The following is an 18,596-nucleotide window of genomic DNA, read 5'->3' on the forward strand; positions in this document are numbered from 1 at the left end:
CCTGCACTCACATGGGAGACCAGGAGGAGGCACCTGGCTCCTGGCTTCGTATCGGCCATCTGGGGGGTGAACCAATGGAAGGAAGACCTTTCTCTCTGTCTCTCTCTCTCACTGTCTAACTCTGCCTGTCAATAAAATAAAATAAAATAAATGGAATGCAAACTAAATGGAAATAAAATTGCTCTCAAATGATGGAGTGAAAAAAGACAACATGAAAATTTTCAGGACAAAGAACATTTACATTCAGAAGGACAAGTGTTGATGGCCCTGACTCTATACCACACACTCAAATTCCAAAAGTGAGAAGGCAGATGACAGAGTTCATCCAGGCAATCTGATAGGATGCCTTTATGTTTCCTTTCTTCCCCAAGTGTTTTTAATGCTTCCATCCTGGCTATTCGTGGCCTTTGTTCTCTCCACACCCAAAGGTTACTTACTTCATTTTTCTCAGACATTTGATTCCTGGTGCCCTGCTTTCGTTTCTCCAGAGCCTGGCTTTAAATAGCCTGAATTTGACTTCCAGCTCTAACCACAGATAATGGAATCTGAGTTCTTTTTCTCTGGTAGTCATAGCATAATGTAGAGAACCATGTCTTCCTTGCAACATGGTCTCGGCTCTGTTTTTCTAATTTATCTAAACTAAGAATGGCAGATACCAAAGAGCCTCATCTGCACTCCATCTTCCACCTGGGCTTCATATTTGACCCTTTCAATGCTGTAAGTACTTTCCAGGATTTGTCAGTAATTTACATAGAGATTCATATGGGGAAACCTCTAGTAAGGGCAATAAGAAAACTATAAAATTTTATAGAGCTCTTAAAATAGGAATTATGATAAGTCTTTTATATGTTTTATTGAATTTAATTGCCTAGTAAATTTCTTCCATTTTTTATATAAAAAAACAGGCTTCAAAAGGTTATTTTACCTAAGGACACATGCAGAGCTTAACTTAATCCAAGATATGTATTTGTGCACGTGTCCCTGTTCTTAAATGCTGTAATATATATATACTATAATATATAAATACTGTAATATATATATATATAAAATCTCTGATTGTAAAATAATCTTTAATGAAAAAAATGAGTAAAATAATGCTTCTTAAATCCTATATTTCTTTTATTAACAACTATAATAACACTGCTCACCTACACTTATTTCCTAGACATACTGGTCTCCAAAGGCTTGGAGTTGTGTACTCCAAAAGCAAAAGATTTTGAGCATATACTCCTCAACACATGTATTTAGATACTATATGTGTGTATCAATGTAGTAATTGATTGTATGTATTACAGAACACACTCCAAAATGGAAATAAAATAGTGGAAATCAAAAGTTAACTTAAGTTTTATTATTTTCTCTGCATCTCAAGGGGTTACTGGCTTATGCCAAGACCACTCTCAAAATTCATCATCTAAACCTGTGCATCTCAAATGTTACTATGCATACAAATCACCTTGATATCTTTTTAATGCAGATTCTGATTCAGCACATATGGGATAGCCTGAGAGTTTGTACTTCTAATGGGCACCAGATTAATATTAATGGTGTTCATCCATGGAGCACATTTTGAGTAATATCCATTTTTAAGAGAGTAATGTTTAGTCAAATTTATGCTGCTATTTCCCAGGAGGTACAAGAAATTGATTCTAAAGTCAACTTTAATTACCATGATCATGATACATATTAACGAATAACACCAAAGAACTCAAGTGAAATGTAGGTAATTATCATGAATGGGTTAAACTGCAAATATAAAAAAAAACCTGCTTTTGTTTTCATAGACTTCATTTTTATCATCAAAGACAGCAGTGCACTATAGGACATTAAGAAAATACAAAGAACAAAATTAATTTAAAAATATGTATTTTCATCTGCTTCCAACATAAAGTCAGTAGGCAGGAAATTTATACTTAACTATTATCAACTATTATTTACATTTATGTTAATGATATTGTATCAATTTGTATGGTTTTATTGATTTATTTTGGTTTTTAAATAAATTCAAAGCAAGAATGTCCAAAGTATACTATTTCCGTATAACCTATCCTAAATTTACACAATTTTTGAAGGTATAGTCTACATGTACTGGACATTACAAATGAAACTCAGGCAAGTTCAGAAAATAAACAATGAAATCAGAAGACATTGTGTTCTGATTGTTAGTCTGGCGGTTCCCTAACAAAACACTAATAGTTCCAATATCACTAGCTTCATGAGAACATTTTATGTTGACTCCCTAATAATTTTCAACAGTCAAACATACCACACAACAACTAATATCATGCCCAAATTTCAATTATTTACCTTGTCAATCATTTTTCTTGCTTCCACTTCCTCACTGTTGGGATTCTCTAACTCAATGGTATAAGTACCCTTGTCACTTTGGTCATCATCATTATCCTTTTCAGAAGTAGCAGAAGTAGCTTGATTTTTTAACACTTTATCCATCTCCTGGCTTGGTCTGTGCCCAAGACTCCCTGAACTTCTTAATAATGCGGTTTGTAGGAAGGGTATTGGCACCGATGGCTCCTCTGATTTCTGTTTTAACAATTTCCCATGTGGAACACCATGCCCCCCTCTGTGATGCGCAGAGCTAGTCTGTAAAGACAAAGAAACCACTTTGGCATCTGCTGTTGGAGATTTTGCTTTTTCAAGTTTTGTATGTGGTGTTGAATAAGTAGTTTCCTGATACAAGACTCCCATACTTTGAGTAAAAGAATATGACCTTCTTTTTCTGGGATTGTCTTCATGAAAGAACGCAATCATAAAAGCAGTTTGACTTACAACAGCTTGGTCTTGATGCTTTTCAGTAGCCTGGACCTTCTGCAACTTTTTCTGTTCAGAATGGTGGCGCCTTAAGTGTTCCTCAAGAGTTGCACGTTTGCTACAGCGCCTGTGAGCCCCAGCATTCTCTGAATCACTCTGTGTACCATCATCATGTTTGTTTCCTGGACACAAAAAAAGAAATCATATAACAGAGAAGAAAAGGATCCCAGGTAGAGAATTAGAAGCATATACAAAAGTGCCATTTGTTTTGAACCCCTCTCCCTTTTCAATCCAAAGTCATATGTTCTTTTCAGTAACAGGCTCCACAAACTTCCCTCAATTGCAATGGTTACATTCAAATTTTACCAACCAACAATGAGGCCCTTTATAAACGAGTGCATAGGATTGCCTTTCTTTCTCTAAATTTCAATTTTAAAATGATGGCCCATCAATGCCTTAACAGTTAAGTGATGTTCTATCATCTGGTAGAGTTTGTATTCAAAACACCAGTAAACACTATCTTTATCTTTAAACCCTACAGTTTTTAAACAATTAAGAACTCGATCTCACATCAGAGAGGAAGAAGACAAGAAAACGGGTGATAGTACTGAGGTACTTATGATTACAAAGAAAATACAAATGTAAAAATGTAATGAATCTCAACTTTAATCCTCCGCCTGCGGTGCCGGCACACAGGGTTCTAGTCCCGGTTGCCCCTCTTCCGGTCCAGCTCTCTTCTGTAGCCCGGGAAGGCAGTGGAGGATGGCCCAGGTCCTTGGGCCCTACACCCCCATGGGAGACCGGGAGAGGCACCTGGCTCCTGGCTTTGGATCAGCCCAGCTCTCTGCTGTGGCCCCGGAGTGCAGTGGAGGATGGCCCAGGTCCTTGGGCCCTGCACCCACGTGGGAGACCGGGAGAGGCACCTGGCTCCTGGCTTTGGATCAGCGCGGTGCGCAGGCCACAGCGTGCCGGCCGCAGCGGCCATCTGGGGGGTGAACCAATGGTAAAGGAAGACCTTTCTCTCTGTCTCTCTCTCTCTCACTGTCCACTCTGCCTGTCAAAAGAAAAAAAAAAGGTACACATACTTTTCCTTTTTAATAAAAATATTCAAATTTATAGTCACTATTAATGACTGCACAACTTTTTCCAAATGTTCAATTATTCTTGAAAATTGTATTTGTGCTCTGAATTACTGTAACTTCAAAAAGTTTTTTTTAAAAGGAGGCTAAGAGACTTATTAAGTAAAAGAGAAGCCTACTAAATCCTTACATAAATCTAAAAACCTATCCAGCAAACAGCATGATGCCAAATATAGCCAGATGTTTTCTCTATAAAGGATATGAAATCAATTTTGAAACATCAGATTCCGAACAAAGCTTTTTCACCATCAGAGCAAATAAAAATCACTAAGTAGGTACCTCTTTAGGGACTAAATGTGACATTATAAAAACTACTTATTTATTTCTTATTATTGGGCCAGTGTTGTGGCATAGTGGGTAAAGCCACCACCTGAGACACATGCATCCTATATGAGCATGGGTCATAGCCTGGTTGAACCACTTCTGATCCAGCTCCCTGCTGATGGTCTGGGAAAAACAGTGGAAGACTTCCCAAGTGTTTGAGTCCCTGCCACCCACCTGGGAGACCTGGATGAAGCTCCTGAGTCCTGGCTTTTGTCTGGCCCAGTGCTGGCCTTGTGGCCATCTGGGAAGTGAACCAGTGAATGAAAAATATCTTTTCTCTCTCTCTCCTTGCCTCACTCCCTCCCCTACTCTCTGCAACTCTTTCAAAATAAGTACACCAATCTTCAAAAATAAATTTCTTATTATATAAATAATGAATGCATTAGAAAAAAATCAGACAATAATTATATGACTATACTGTAAAATTACTAGAAAATTAAGAGTTCTCTAGTATGTTTTAGATGAAGTCACAATCGGGGCTTAAATTATGGCTTCTTTAGAAACTATACATGAATCTAGTGCACTGGAATGTAGACTGGTACATTCTGGTGCTTCTAGAACTAAATCTACTTTTTAAATTTCCTTGAGCTATAAATTTTAATGTGAACACCTGTAGAATAATATGGTACTGAGCAAGACAATAATCAGAAATGGAACACTTGGTGGGAAGGAGACATATATCTAAGGAAAAAGATGAGGTCTAATGCTCATGGGTTTGTCCTAATGAATTTAGAGGTTACTAGTTAGTGTGCTAATAGTACACAAGAGTACTGGCTATAAAACAGTAGTACACGAGGGGTTGGCATTTGAACCACAGTTTGGGATACCTGTGCCCTATATCAGAGGGCCAGAGTTTAAATCCTAGCTTTGCCCCCAATTCCAGTTTCCTGGTAATGCACACTCTAAAAATTAGCTCAAGTGGTTGGGTACCTGCCAACCATATGGAACACCTAGATAGAAGTTTCTGGCTCCCAATATTGTTGCAGGTTATTTGGGGAGTAATTAGCAGATGAGAGTTCTCTCTCCATCTGAATGTGTGTGTATGTATATGTGTGTGTGTATGTTTGTTTCTGTTTCACAAAGAAATAATAAAAAGTTAGAAAGGAATGGTAAGATTTAGAAGAGAGAATGGCAGAACACATAGAAAAGGGTGACATGTGGAAAAGTAATACACAAGGTAGACAGAGAGTGAATTAAGATGAAAATGAACAGTGATAAAGAGTGTTTCCATCAAAGTGGTAGCGATTAATATTATAACAGTCAGATACAAACAACTGGAATAAACTTTCTTCAAATTATTAACTATGCAAAATGCAATCTGCAAAGAAAAACACAAGTGTTAATGGAATCTCTGCTTCAAGTAATTAAGCCAGGAATCATGGTTGGTAGATAGAAAACAAAACCACTAGTTCAAATACAAAATTCTTTAAAAACACTCTATTTTACAACCTACTTCATTCATTTATTGTATTTATTAAAAAGGAATCCAGTTTGTAAGAGCTGAAAATAATGAAATTCCAACATTTCCTGCATTAGTAAGAGCAAATATTTCATGTTAAACATACACCAAAAATTTTAAAGAAAACACTACCAGTACAGAATTTATTTCTTGTTTCAACAGATAAAATTTAACACTTAATGGTATCAGGCCCTTTCAAGTTATCTTTTTATTATTTATTATTTAAAATTCCTTTCAGAGATTGGTTATTTTCTTTTTTGTAAAATTACTATTTCTTCTATACTTCTTATGGTGCAGAAGGTGACACATCTGATCTGACCTACAGTTTTCTGTTTTCATTCCAAAAGAGTCTCTAGTAAACTTTCCTCACCAAGTTTCTTTCCCTTTTGTGCATCATTAACTGTGCCTAAATATGTTCAAGTTCTTATAATATTTTTAGGGTGGATTAGCTGTACCAAGTCAGAAGTAGTTGCCAAAAGAAGCTGCAACTCTCCCAAAGGGTAAAAGTGTATGGGCTTTGTGAACATTATTTTCCTCACTGTCCCAAAGCGCATGCACTTTACTCTTGTAGGAGCAAATATTTTTTGTTTTTGTTTTGCCTACTTTCTTTCCATTTTTTTGTCTAACCTAAACAGTTGCTGGAAGACTAACTTTTATAAAATTGCTAGTAATTGCTATAATTCCATTTACTTAGAGTCTGGGTGTATACTTTTAATGTCCTAAATTGTGGGAAATTGTTATAAAAGGTGGCAGCCTTTTATAAAAAGTTAAATGTTGAGGCTGGCGCTATGGCACAGTTAGGGTTAAGCCTCCGCCTGTGGCGCCTGCATCCCATAAGGGCATCGTTCGTGTCCCAGCTGCCTCTCTTCTGATCCAGCTCTCTGCTAGGCCTGGGAAAGCAGAAGGTGGCCCAAGGACTTTCCCTACACCCACGTGGGAGACCTGGAAGAATCTCCTGGCTTCGGATGGTTCCAGCTCCGGCTGTTGCGGCCATTTGGGGAGTGAACCAGAAGATGGAATACCTTTCTCTCTGTCTCTCCCTCTTTCTGTCTGAAACTCTTCCTCTCAAAAAAATAAATAAATCTTTAAAAAAAAGTCAAATGTCATTCACAAGTATCATTGGAAAATAAAATGGATCTAGCCTGGATAGAAAATGAGTTACGGTCACAAAAACATTTTCTTGGATGGTTTGTCAAACCATCTACAGGCAAATCTTAAAGAAAAGTCTTAGTAATCAGACCAAAATGGAATACAGGTCTACCTATAAGTCAATTCTGAAGGACAACTACTATCTAATTATGTAACTTCTGAACTGTATTTAAATATATAATCATTAATGCACAGATACAGTGTGCTTGTGGATATTAATATCTCCATTTGGAATTAGGGTCAAAAATGGGCCTAGTTCAAAAACAGAAAATTCTTAAAATGATGGCTTAAGAGTAACAGCTGATAAAGAAAATAGCTATAATGACTTAAAAAGAAATTATAAAATAAAATATATTAAGTATTTAAGTGAAGGTATTTTTTCAATGGTATCTTTAAAAGGACTTTTAGCTCCTTTTTGTACATTTATTAGGAGTGGTTTAAGAAACACTAAGTTATTTCTTAAGTTTTAAGGTCCATGTGATCATTTATGCTAGAACATCAATCTTATTTATTCAATTTATATAAATGGTCAGTTTGTAAATGTAAGCTTCAATCTATTCATACATATACAGATCTCAGTTATATGTTAATATTGTCTAGTAGAACTGAAAAGTCATAAGAACATATCAAAAATAAGAATGCTAAGTTATTTGTTGATGACTATAATACTATAATAGGTGCCAAAGAATAATCAGATAATAACATCATCTCATTATTCTGAGTTGAAGCATTTTAAGACTATTTGTTTTAAAAGCAAATCAGAAATAAGTGTAAGACTACTACTTCTTTATTACTTGATTAGAATCCCAGGGCATAAGGTATAGGGCAACCCAGGTCTCTCTGGTTACTGATACTGAAGTCATACATCTTTTATTCAAATCACTGAGCACTGATCACATGCTCAAGTCCCAGCTGAAGTGCTAGGGATGCAATGTAAGTAATCTATGGTCTCTGACCTCCACAAGTATTTTTTTGAAAGTCCATTAGTTCCTAACAGAGTAACAGAATGATTAGATTAACATACAATTATAGCTTGTTTAAAACCATTTCTCTTACAGATAGCTTGTTAAATAAAGTAAGAGTGATACAAATCTATATCCAATTTATTCTAAAATAAAGCCAGTAGGGAAAAAATTGTCAGCTGCTATCTCAATGTACAGCTATGAAGACTACCAATTTTGGACAAGCAAAACACTATTAATAATGCATATGTAGGGACAGATGTTGTGGCACAGCGGGTTAAGCTACCACTTGGGACATCTGCATCTTAGCTCAAATACTTGAGTCCTTGTGACCCATTTGGGAGACACGGATGGCATTACTGGCTCCTGGCTTTGGCTTTACCATGTCCCAGCTGTTGCTGCCTTTTAGGGACAGAACCAGCAGATGGAAGATCTCTCTGTTTTTCAAATAAAAATTTTTTTTTTAAATCATATGTAACTTTCACAAAAGAACACTCAACAATGATTTTCATAAAATCATAACATTAAAATATTTTAAATGAGATTAATAGATTCTCAATAAATATTTCTAAATCAAAAGTCTTTGTTCTATTAGTAACCCCTGGGAACAATTTGAAGCACTCAATCAATCATGTGACTGTATTACCCACATGGAAATTTTTGCCCATACTAAATGTTTTAAAATTCATTCCACAATCTAGATACTGACATTTTATTGGAAGCATCATAATGAAGAACAGAATTGAATACATCTTTTCCTTAAATTAAGCAAATGAGAGTTATCTTCAGGGAATTTCACTGGTAAACTGATTATATTTTATATTGCCACAAGAAAAAAGAAACTTTTTTAATGACATAAATTTAATTCATAAAACCAATCTGGTTTTGGTGAAAAAAAATGAAGACAGACAAAATAAAGAATGAGGCTGGCGCCGTGGCTCACTAGGCTAATCCTCCACCTTGCGGCACCGGCACACGGGGTTCTAGTCCCGGTCGGGGCGCCAGATTCTGTCCCAGTTGCCCCTCTTCGAGGCCAGCTCTCTGCTGTGGCCAGGGAACGCAGTGGAAGATGGCCCAAGTCCTTGGGCCCTGCACCCCATGGGAGACCAGGATAAGTACCTGGCTCCTGCCATGGGATCAGCGCAGTGCGCCGGCCGCGGCAGCCATTGGAGGGTGAACCAACGGCAAAAAGGAAGACCTTCCTCTCTGTCTCTCTCTCTCTCTCACTATCCACTCTGCCTGTCAAAGAAAAAAAAAAAGAATGAGTAAGTTGCATACTGCAATGTGGCAATTATGCTTCAAAGCTAAATATGAACTTGAAAAAAATAATTTTCTACTACATAATTATCTAATAATTTTTGGTATAAAGATTGAATTTTCTTTTTTCTAAAACAGGAAGTTCTGAAATGATCAATACACTTTACCTTTCAACCTTTTCAAGTATACTGGAACATCACTTTTAATACTTTTTGAATCCTCTTCTGTTCTTTCCCATACCATTTGAGGAGGGTTGTTTTGGGCTAGCCAGTCAGCTACTTTGTTCTCTGGTGCCATCATTCCTGTTTGAATTCCCGGCAAGTCTTGAGGTCCAGGAGAAGATTTCTTTGACTTGTGGCGCTGATCAGAAGTAAATTTTGTCACATGGTCTCTAATAGTTACCTTCCCTGGGGTACTGTCATCAAATTCAATGGTAAAGGAAGCATGCCCTGCACCTGTTGTATGGGGACTCGAAGTGTCTTTTGTTGGGATTTCGTGAATAGTGCTCTCTGTTATTTGTGATGGTTGCTGGAACTCTTTTGTAGGAATTTCAAAATAACTTGGCTCCCTACAGAAAGGAAAAAGTACTTCTTCATTTGTAGCTGCAGAAGACTGTTCCTCAACTTGCTTGGCATCTACGCTGCACCCTAATAAGAAAAATAAGAGAAAATTCAAAATATTTTGGAACTTCTAGCACTAGAAAGTCTGGAAATGGCCATTTGTATTAATCAATGAAAATCAGAAAGTAGATCAGTCTGGATGAAAAACAATGACATTTATATCACAAAAAATGTCACAGAGAAGAATGAATCTGAATTATAAACATGTCATTCAATCATCAACAGAAAATGCAAGGTAAGTAGCAGCAAAGACAAAGGATAGCAAAGCAGTTAAGAAATAAACAGGGTATGGCTAGGTCTGAATATTCACAACTTGGATCGAGAAATCATTCAAGTGCAAAAGAATTGAAATCAAATAGAGATGGAGATACATCATCAATTTATATATCTAGAATGATAAAAAATCATGAATTTCTTTATCAAGTCAATAGGATGAGATAGGTCAAACACCCACAAACACATGTAGAGCTCCAAAGGAGAACAGGTGCTCAAATGAAGATGTAAACATGAAGTCAATAAGTAAGCAATGTTTCAGAAATAATGATTCCACTTACCAGCCTTCACCATTTCATTTGCAGATATTACTTTTAGAATACCAAAATAATATTACTGATGTGTGATCTTTACAAAAAGATACACACATAAGACTTAAAGTGTAGTTAAAGATATAAATGTAGTGCTTGCTGAATTGCAATCTAAGCAGCAATATGAAAGAAATAAGGTAAAAATAGAAAATTCATTTGGCAGTCAATAATTCTGAAAAAAATCAATACATATTTCTATACAGCAGATGTGCACAAGCATCTAAAATCCTTGGAGGAATGCTGAATTGCAAATCTCAGATTAACAACAAAAAATTGGCAGCAGAAAACAATTTTAAAACACGATTACTATGCTTCTGTTGTCTCAGAAACTAATATTAAGATATAAATCTGATGCATATGTAAATAAAATACCTGTTGTATACATAAATGAAAATGGCTAGAATGCTTTCTTGCAAGCAAGACTGTTGGAGAACAGGAAATGTCCAGTTTTTACAGTGCTGGGGTGGTAATCAATCACTCTGTGAGTCAGATACAAGTTAATCACGCCTGGCTGGCACCAATGCTATCCTCACAGGTCACCTCAGGGAAAACTGACAAACATGCCACTGAGAATCCTCCCACACATCCTCCTAAATAAAGTAGTACTCACTACACAGACTTTGTGTTTAAAAGAGGAAACCATCCATTTTGTGGAAAAAAAAAAAAAACAAAACTGTACCTCTTCATTAATTACCTTAAGTAGAGGCTTCTATATGGAGTGACCAAAAAAATGTTACAATGTAGGAGCATTTTGAACACCTGAGGAATTGCTCTATTAGCTCATAAATCTAATTCATGCCACACTGGTAAATAACGTCATGTTGCACCCAGATCAATAACATTTTTATTGCCATGGTAACACATAGGAGACAGGTAGTGAAGACGGGGCCAGCCTTGTGCTGCCGCTGGTTATGCTGCTGCCTGTGACACTAGCATCCGATTTGAGAGCCAGGTTCAGGTCACAGCGTCTTCACTTCCAATCCAATGCCCTGCTAATGGGCTTGGGAAAGCAGTGGGTGATGGCACAAGTACTCAGGATTCTGCCACCCATGTGGGAGACCAGGATGGAGTCCCTGGTTCTTGGCTTTGGCCATTTGAGAAGTGAACCCTAGTGGACAGAAGATCTCTCTCTGTGTCTCTGCCTCTGAAATTCTGCCTTTTCAATAAATAAATAAATAAATAAGTCTTGCTTTAAAAAGACATATATGTAATAAGCCCTAGTGTGGCAGTGAGAGCTGGCAGTACAATATTTTCCTAAGAAGTCTGGAATCATCACACCAGCAAGGGTGGAAATAAGTGAGGAACACTGGCATACTCATAAGGCATGTGAAGTTGATGATAAACCCACAAGCTTCCCAAATTTTTACTATCAGCCTCTCCTCCTACTCTTTCAAATGGACATGCACTTCATGTACAATTTCCCCCTGAGCCTTTCTGTATTCTTTTAACTTTTCAGTGACTTTTCCCAGCAGTACTTGCTGGGCCTCAGACCTCCATTGGATTGCATCTCCCCCACCCCCAACCCACAAGATTGATTTCTTTATTTGAAAGGCAGAGTTACAGAGAGGCAGAGGCAGAGAGAGAGCAAAAGGTCTTCCGTCTGCTGGTTCACTCCCCAAAAGGCTGCATGGCTAGAGCTGGGTTGATCTGAAGCCAGGAGCCTGGCACTTCTCCCGAGTCTCCCAAGTGGGAACAGGGGCCCAAGGACTTGGGCCATCTTCTACTGCTTTCCCAGGCCATAGCAGAGAGCTGCATCAGAAGTGAAGTAGCCAGGACTAGAACTGGTGCCCATACAGGATGCTGGTGCTGCAAGTGGTAGCTTTTACCTGCTACACCACTGTGTCAGACCCAAGGTTGGCATCTTGATAAAGCCCATGATGGCTACTGATTCTCTTTAGAGGTAGAAAGAGTTTGGTATTGCAGAGAAAGCACAAGATTTGGAGTCAAGCAAACCTGTGTAAACTCTAGCTTTGTCTATTACACACTGCGCAACTGAGTGAGGTCACGTTTCCTTCCTTTGAGCCTCAGGTTCTTCAAATTCAAACTGGAATGAGCCTTGGACGGCTAGTGGCGAACACTTAGTATAATCTTAGAATAAACTGTCAATAACTGAGAATTACCTTTTTCATTATAGGAAGAAGATATATCTATTTTTAAGATTTATTTATCTACTAACTCAAAAGGCAGAGTGATGGAGAGACAGAGAGATCTTCCATTACTTATTTACTACTCAGATGGCTGCAACAGCCAGGGCTGGGCCAGGCTGAAGCAAGGAGCCAGGGACCTCATTTGGATCTCCCACATGGACAGATGGGACCCAAGTGATTGGATCATTCCCTGCTGGTTTCGCAGGTGCACTAGCAGGAAGCAGGATCATAAGCGGAGCAGACAGGATTTGAACTGATACCTCAGTAAAGGATTCCAGCATCATAAGCACACTATACCACAACACAAATCCCAGGAATAAAATATATCGTGTAACTGCCCTTTCTGCCACTCTTATTTTCTGGCACTCCTCTTTTTCCTCTCATTCTGCATCAATCTGCCTTAATTTAAGATAAATTAAACATACTTGAAATTAAAAATATTAAGAGCGGTAAGATGGCAGAATAGGAAGGGAGCACACTGATAGTCCGGGAAGAGACAGTTTAATAAAAGTGGAGATACTGCAGGTTCAAGGAAGAGTTGAGGAAGAAACAGCAGAGGAAACTCTTCTTGAACTAGTGATTCATGGTGGACCTGCATGGAGGGTGTGGGAGCCAAGGGCTCGGGACATCAGCGGCAGAATCAACGCACCAGCACTGGAACGCGAGGTGAGCCGAACCTCAATAGCCTGAGACACCAGCGGGAAAGCCAAAGGAGGAGCCTAGAGGGAACGAGGCTTGAAGCCACATGGGGGAAAGTTCAGCAGGCTAACTAGAAGAGACAGGAAAAAAAAAAGTGACTGGTACGGACATGAGTTTCTCTCTCTCCGCTCACCTCTCGAAGGCAAGACAAAGAGCAGGCACCATTTTGGACACATGTAAAAGCGGTGCGACCTCAGGGCTGCACCCGCCCTCAGCCAAGCAGAAAAACCTGACTCTGGGGGGGTGAAATTACAGGAGATTAGGATCTAGTCAATGTGCGGGGCTAATGAACTGAGACTGTGAAAAGAGACGGTAGGTGAGAGAACTCACGGAGTTCACGTGAATACTCTCCAGAGACGCTACAATCTGGTAACTTTGGCAACTCAGTGGGAGACTACAGGAGAATCTGAGCCCACACTGAGGGCAGAACAGATTCCCTGTGTGGTCCTTGGGAAAGAGCAGGCAAATGTTATACCAACAGGAACAAGAGATTGGAAGCTGATTACCTTCAACTCTGCTCAGCTGTGTGGAATTACCTCCCTTCTGGGGGCAGAAGAGAAGAGAAGAGAAGAGAAGAGAAGAGAAGAGAAGAGAAGAGAAGAGAAAAGAGAGAGAAATTTACCATGCCTAACCTGGGAGTGTCGCCTTTGGCATACCTTTAACCCTGAAGAACCAAACAGAGCTCTCTGGCCACCCCCATCTCAAGCCTCTAAGGCTCCATCAAAAGCAGACAATCCACTTAATACAGTCATAGCATAACAATTAAAAAAAAAACACCACAGCGAGGGAAGAATCCAAAGAATACCTCCACAATGACAAGCAACAAACACAGAAAACAAGAACAAGGAAGACATTATGACACCCCCAAATGAACAAACACCCCAAGCCAAGATTATGAAGATGATGAGATGGAAGAAATGCAAGATACGGATTTCAAAAAATTTATGATCAGAACATTTAGAAGTTTTCAAAAACAAATGCTTGAGCTACGGAAATCCTTACTGGACAGGATAGAAAATCTCTCTCGTGAAAATGAAATCTTAAGGAGGAATCAAAATGAAACGCAGAAACTGGTAGAACAGGAAAGTGTGATAGTGAAGAGAAATCAAAATGAAATGAAGAATTCAATACATCAAATGACAAACACATTAGAGAGCCTTAAAAAAACAGCGTCAGTAAAACAGAAGAGAGAATATCAGACTTAGAAGACAGAGCACAGGAAAGTATACAGTCAAACCAAAGAAAAGAAGACGAAATTAGAAATCTAAAAAATATTGTCGGGAATCTACAGGATACTATTAAAAAACCCAACATTCAGGTTCTAGGAGTCCCTGAAGGCATGGAGAGAGAGAAAGGATTAGAAGGCCTTTTTAGTGAGATACTTGCAGAGAACTTCCCATATATGGAGAAGGACAGAGACATCCTAGTACAGGAAGCTCATAGAACCCCTAGTAAACATGACCAAAAGAGATCCTCACCACGACACGTTGTAATCAAACTCACCACAGTGAAACAGAAAGAAAAGATTCTAAAATGTGCAAGAGAGAAACGTCAGATTACTTTCAGAGGATCTCCAATTAGACTCACAACTGACTTCTCATCAGAAACCCTACAAGCTAGAAGGGAATGGCGAGACATAGCCCAGGTACTAAGAGAGAACAACTGCCAGCCCAGAATATTATATCCTGCTAAGCTCTCATTTGTGAATGAAGGTAAAATAAAGACCTTTCATAGCAAACAGAAATTGAAAGAATTTGTTGCCACTCGTCCAGCCCTGCAAAAGATGCTTAAAGATGTGTTACACACAGAAACACAGAAACACGGTCATCAATATGAAAGAAGGTAAAGGAAGGAAACCTCACAGCAAAAGATCACAGGAAGTTCAAAGCATATATTAGAAAAATCTTTGGGAAAATGGCAGGGCAAAGTTACTACTTATCAATAGTCACATTGAACGTTAATGGCCTGAACTGTCCAGTTAAAAGACACCAATTGGCTGATTGGGTTAAGGAACAAAACCCATCTATTTGCTGCTTACAAGAAACACATCTTTCCAACAAAGATCCATACAGACTGAAAGTGAAAGGCTGGAAAAAGATATACCATGCCAACAGAAATGAAAAAAGAGCAGGCGTAGCCATCTTAATATCGGACAACATAAACTTTACCACAAAAACTGTTAGGAGAGACAAAGAGGGGCACTATATAATGATTAAGGGATCAATTCAACAGGAAGATAAAACGATTATCAATGTATATGCACCTAATTACAGGGCACCGGTTTATTTAAAAGATTTGTTAAGGGACTTAAAGGGAGACTTAGACCCCAATACAATAGTACTGGGGGACTTCAATACTCCACTCTCAGAAATAGACAGATCAACCAGACAGAAGATCAACAAGGATACAGTAGATTTAAATGACACTATAGCCCAAATGGATCTAACAGATATCCACAGAACTTTTCATCCTACACAAAAAGAATTTACATTCTTCTCAGCAGTACATGGAACCTTCTCTAGGATTGACCACATACTAGGCCATAAAGCAAGTCTCAGCAAATTCAAAAGAATTAGAATCATATGATGTAGCTTCCCAGATCATAGGGGAATGAAGTTGGAAATTAGCAACTCAGGAATCCCTAGAGCATATGCACACACATGGAGATTGAACAACATGCTCCTGAATGAACACTGGTCATAGGAGAAATCAAAAGAGAAATCAAAAACTTTCTGGAAGTAAATGAGGATAACAGCACAACATACCAAAACTTATGGGATACAGCAAAGGCAGTGTTAAGAGGAAAGTTTATAACAATAGGTGCCTACATCAAGAAATTGGAAAGGCATCAAATAAATGAGCTTTCAATGCATCTCAAGGATCTAGAAAATCTGCAGCAAACCAGACCCAAATCTAGTAGGAGAAGAGAAATAATTAAAATCAGAGAAGAAATCAATAGGATTGAATAAAAAAAATTACAAAAAATCAGCTAGGCCGGCGCCGCAGCTCACTAGGCTAATCCTCCGCCTAGCGGCGCCGGCACACCAGGTTCTAGTCCCGGTCGGGGCGCCGGATTCTGTCCCGGTTGCCCCTCTTCCAGGCCAGCTCTCTGCTGTGGCCAGGGAGTGCAGTGGAGGATGGCCCAGGTACTTGGGCCCTGCACCCCATGGGAGACCAGGAAAAGCACCTGGCTCCTGGCTCCTGCCATCGGATCAGCACGGTGCGCCGGCCGCAGCGCGCCGGCCGCGGCGGCCATTGGAGGGTGAACCAACGGCAAAGGAAGACCTTACTCTCTGTCTCTCTCTCTCTCACTGTCCACTCTGCCTGTCAAAAAAAAAAAAATCAGCTAAATGAGGAGCTGGTTTTTTGAAAAAATAAACAAAACTGACACCCCATTGGCACAACTAACTAAAAAAAGAAAAGACCTAAATCAATAAAATCAGAGATGAAAAAGGAAATGTAACAACAGACACCACAGAAATAAAAAGAATCATCAGAAATTACTATAAGGACTTGTATGCCAGCAAACAGGGAAATCTATCAGAAATGGATAGATTCCTGGACATATGCAACCTACCTAAATTGAACCAGGAAGACATAGAAAACCTAAACAGACCCATAACTGAGACAGAAATTGAAACAGTAATAAAGGCCCTCCCAACAAAGAAAAGCCAAGGACCAGATGGATTCACTGCTGAATTCTACCAGATATTTAAAGAAGTAACTCTAATTCTTGTCGAACTATTAAGAACAATTGAAAAGGAGGGAATCTTCCCAAATTCTTTCTACGAAGCCAGCATCACCTTAATTCCTAAGCCAGAAAAAGATGATCCCTGGAGTAAGGACAGTCTATTCAATAAATGGTGCTGGGAATATTGGATTTCCACACGCTGAAGCATGAAGCAAGACCCTACCTTACACAAAAATCCACTCAACATGCATCAAAGACTTAAATCTATGACCCGACACCATCAAATTATTAGAGAACATTGGAGAAACACTGCAAGATATAGGTACCGGCAAAGACTTCTTGGAAAAGACCCCAGAAGCACAGGCAGTCAAAGCCAAAATTAACATTTGGGATTGCACCAAATTGAGAAGTCTCTGTACTGCAAAAGAAACAGTCAGGAAAGTGAAGAGGCTACCAACAGAATGGGAAAAAAATATTTGCAAACTATGCAACTGATAAAGGGTTGATAACCAGAATCTACAAAGAGATCAAGAAACCCCACAACAACAAAACAAACAACCCACTCAAGAGATGGGCCAAGGACCTCAATAGACATTTTTCAAAAGAGAAAATCCAGATGGCTAACAGCCACATGAAAAAATGTTCAGGATCACTAGCAATCAGGGAAATGTAAATCAAAACCACACTGAGGGGCCGGCGCCGGGGCTCACTAGGCTAATCCTCTGCCTTGCGGCGCCGGCACACGGGGTTCTAGTCCCGGTCGGGGCGCCGGATTCTGTCCCGGTTGCCCCTCTTCCAGGCCAGCTCTCTGCTGTGGCCAGGGAGTGCAGTGGAGGATGGCCCAAGTGCTTGGGCCCTGCACCCCATGGGAGACCAGGATAAGTACCTGGCTCCTGACATTGAATCAGCGCGGTGCGCAGGCTGCAGCACACCAGCCGCGGCGGCCATTGGAGGGTGAACCAACGGCAAAGGAAGACCTTTCTCTCTGTCTCTCTCACTGTCCACTCTGCCTGTCAAAACAAATAAATAAGTAAATAAAAACCACAATGAGGTTTCACCTCACCCCAGTTAGAATGGCTCACATTCAGAAATCTACCAACAACAGGTGCTGGCAAGATGTGGGGAAAAAGGGACACTAACCCACTGTTGGTGGGATGTAAACTGGTCAAGCCACTATGGAAGTCAGTCTGGAGATTCCTCAGAAACCTGAATATAACCCTACCATAAATCCCAGCCATCCTACTCCTTGGAATTTACCCAAAGGAAATGAAATTGGCAAACAAACAAACTCTCTGTACCTTAATGTTTATTGCAGCTCAATTCACAATAACTAAGACCTGGAATCAACCTAAATGCCCATCACCAGTAGACTGGATAAAGAAATTATGGGACATGTACTCTATAGAATACTATACAGCAAAAACAATGAAATCTGGTCATTTACAACAAAATAGAGGAATCTGGAAAACATTATGCTGAGTGGAAAAAGACAGTCCCAAAGGGACAAATATCATATGTTCTCCCTGATCAGTGACAACTAACTGCACACCAAAAAGGAAACCTGTTGAAGTGAAGTGGACACTATAAGAAACAGTGACTTGATCAGCCCTTGCCCTGACTGTTGATGAACAATTTAATACTTTATCCCTTTTAGTATTTTTTTTGTTCTACTTAATACTATTGGTTGAACTATGTAATTAACACACAATTATTCTTAGGTGTTTAAATTTAACTGAAAAGTGATCCCTGTTAAATATAAGAGTGGGAATAAGAGAGGGAGGAGATGTACAATTTGG

The 18,596-nt window shown here is 39.2% G+C and overlaps 1 protein-coding gene and 1 non-coding gene across 21 annotated transcripts in view; both read right to left on the reverse strand.

Annotated features, from left to right (window-relative positions):
• CEP170 (centrosomal protein 170) overlaps positions 1 to 18,596 on the reverse strand; it is a 152,099-nt gene that overhangs the window by 68,454 nt on the left and 65,049 nt on the right. For 13 of the 20 annotated variants that reach the window (XM_070055598.1, XM_070055596.1, XM_070055594.1 and 10 more), the window contains exons 8-10: positions 9,227 to 9,706; positions 2,788 to 2,951; positions 2,308 to 2,601 (exon numbers count right to left, since the gene is read on the reverse strand). In XM_070055598.1, coding sequence (XP_069911699.1) covers positions 2,308 to 2,601; positions 2,788 to 2,951; positions 9,227 to 9,706 — 938 coding nt within the window. The remainder of the gene's footprint in view (positions 1 to 2,307; positions 2,602 to 2,787; positions 2,952 to 9,226; positions 9,707 to 18,596) is intronic. The other 7 variants (XM_070055603.1, XM_070055601.1, XM_051820782.2 and 4 more) reach the window with 2 other exon arrangements.
• Positions 6,193 to 6,252, reverse strand: MIR350 (microRNA mir-350). Its single transcript, NR_162612.1, has one exon. It is a non-coding gene; the product is annotated as a microRNA mir-350 (primary transcript).

This window comes from Oryctolagus cuniculus, chromosome 13, assembly GCF_964237555.1.
Source record: "Oryctolagus cuniculus chromosome 13, mOryCun1.1, whole genome shotgun sequence".
Classification (NCBI taxonomy): domain Eukaryota; kingdom Metazoa; phylum Chordata; class Mammalia; order Lagomorpha; family Leporidae; genus Oryctolagus; species Oryctolagus cuniculus.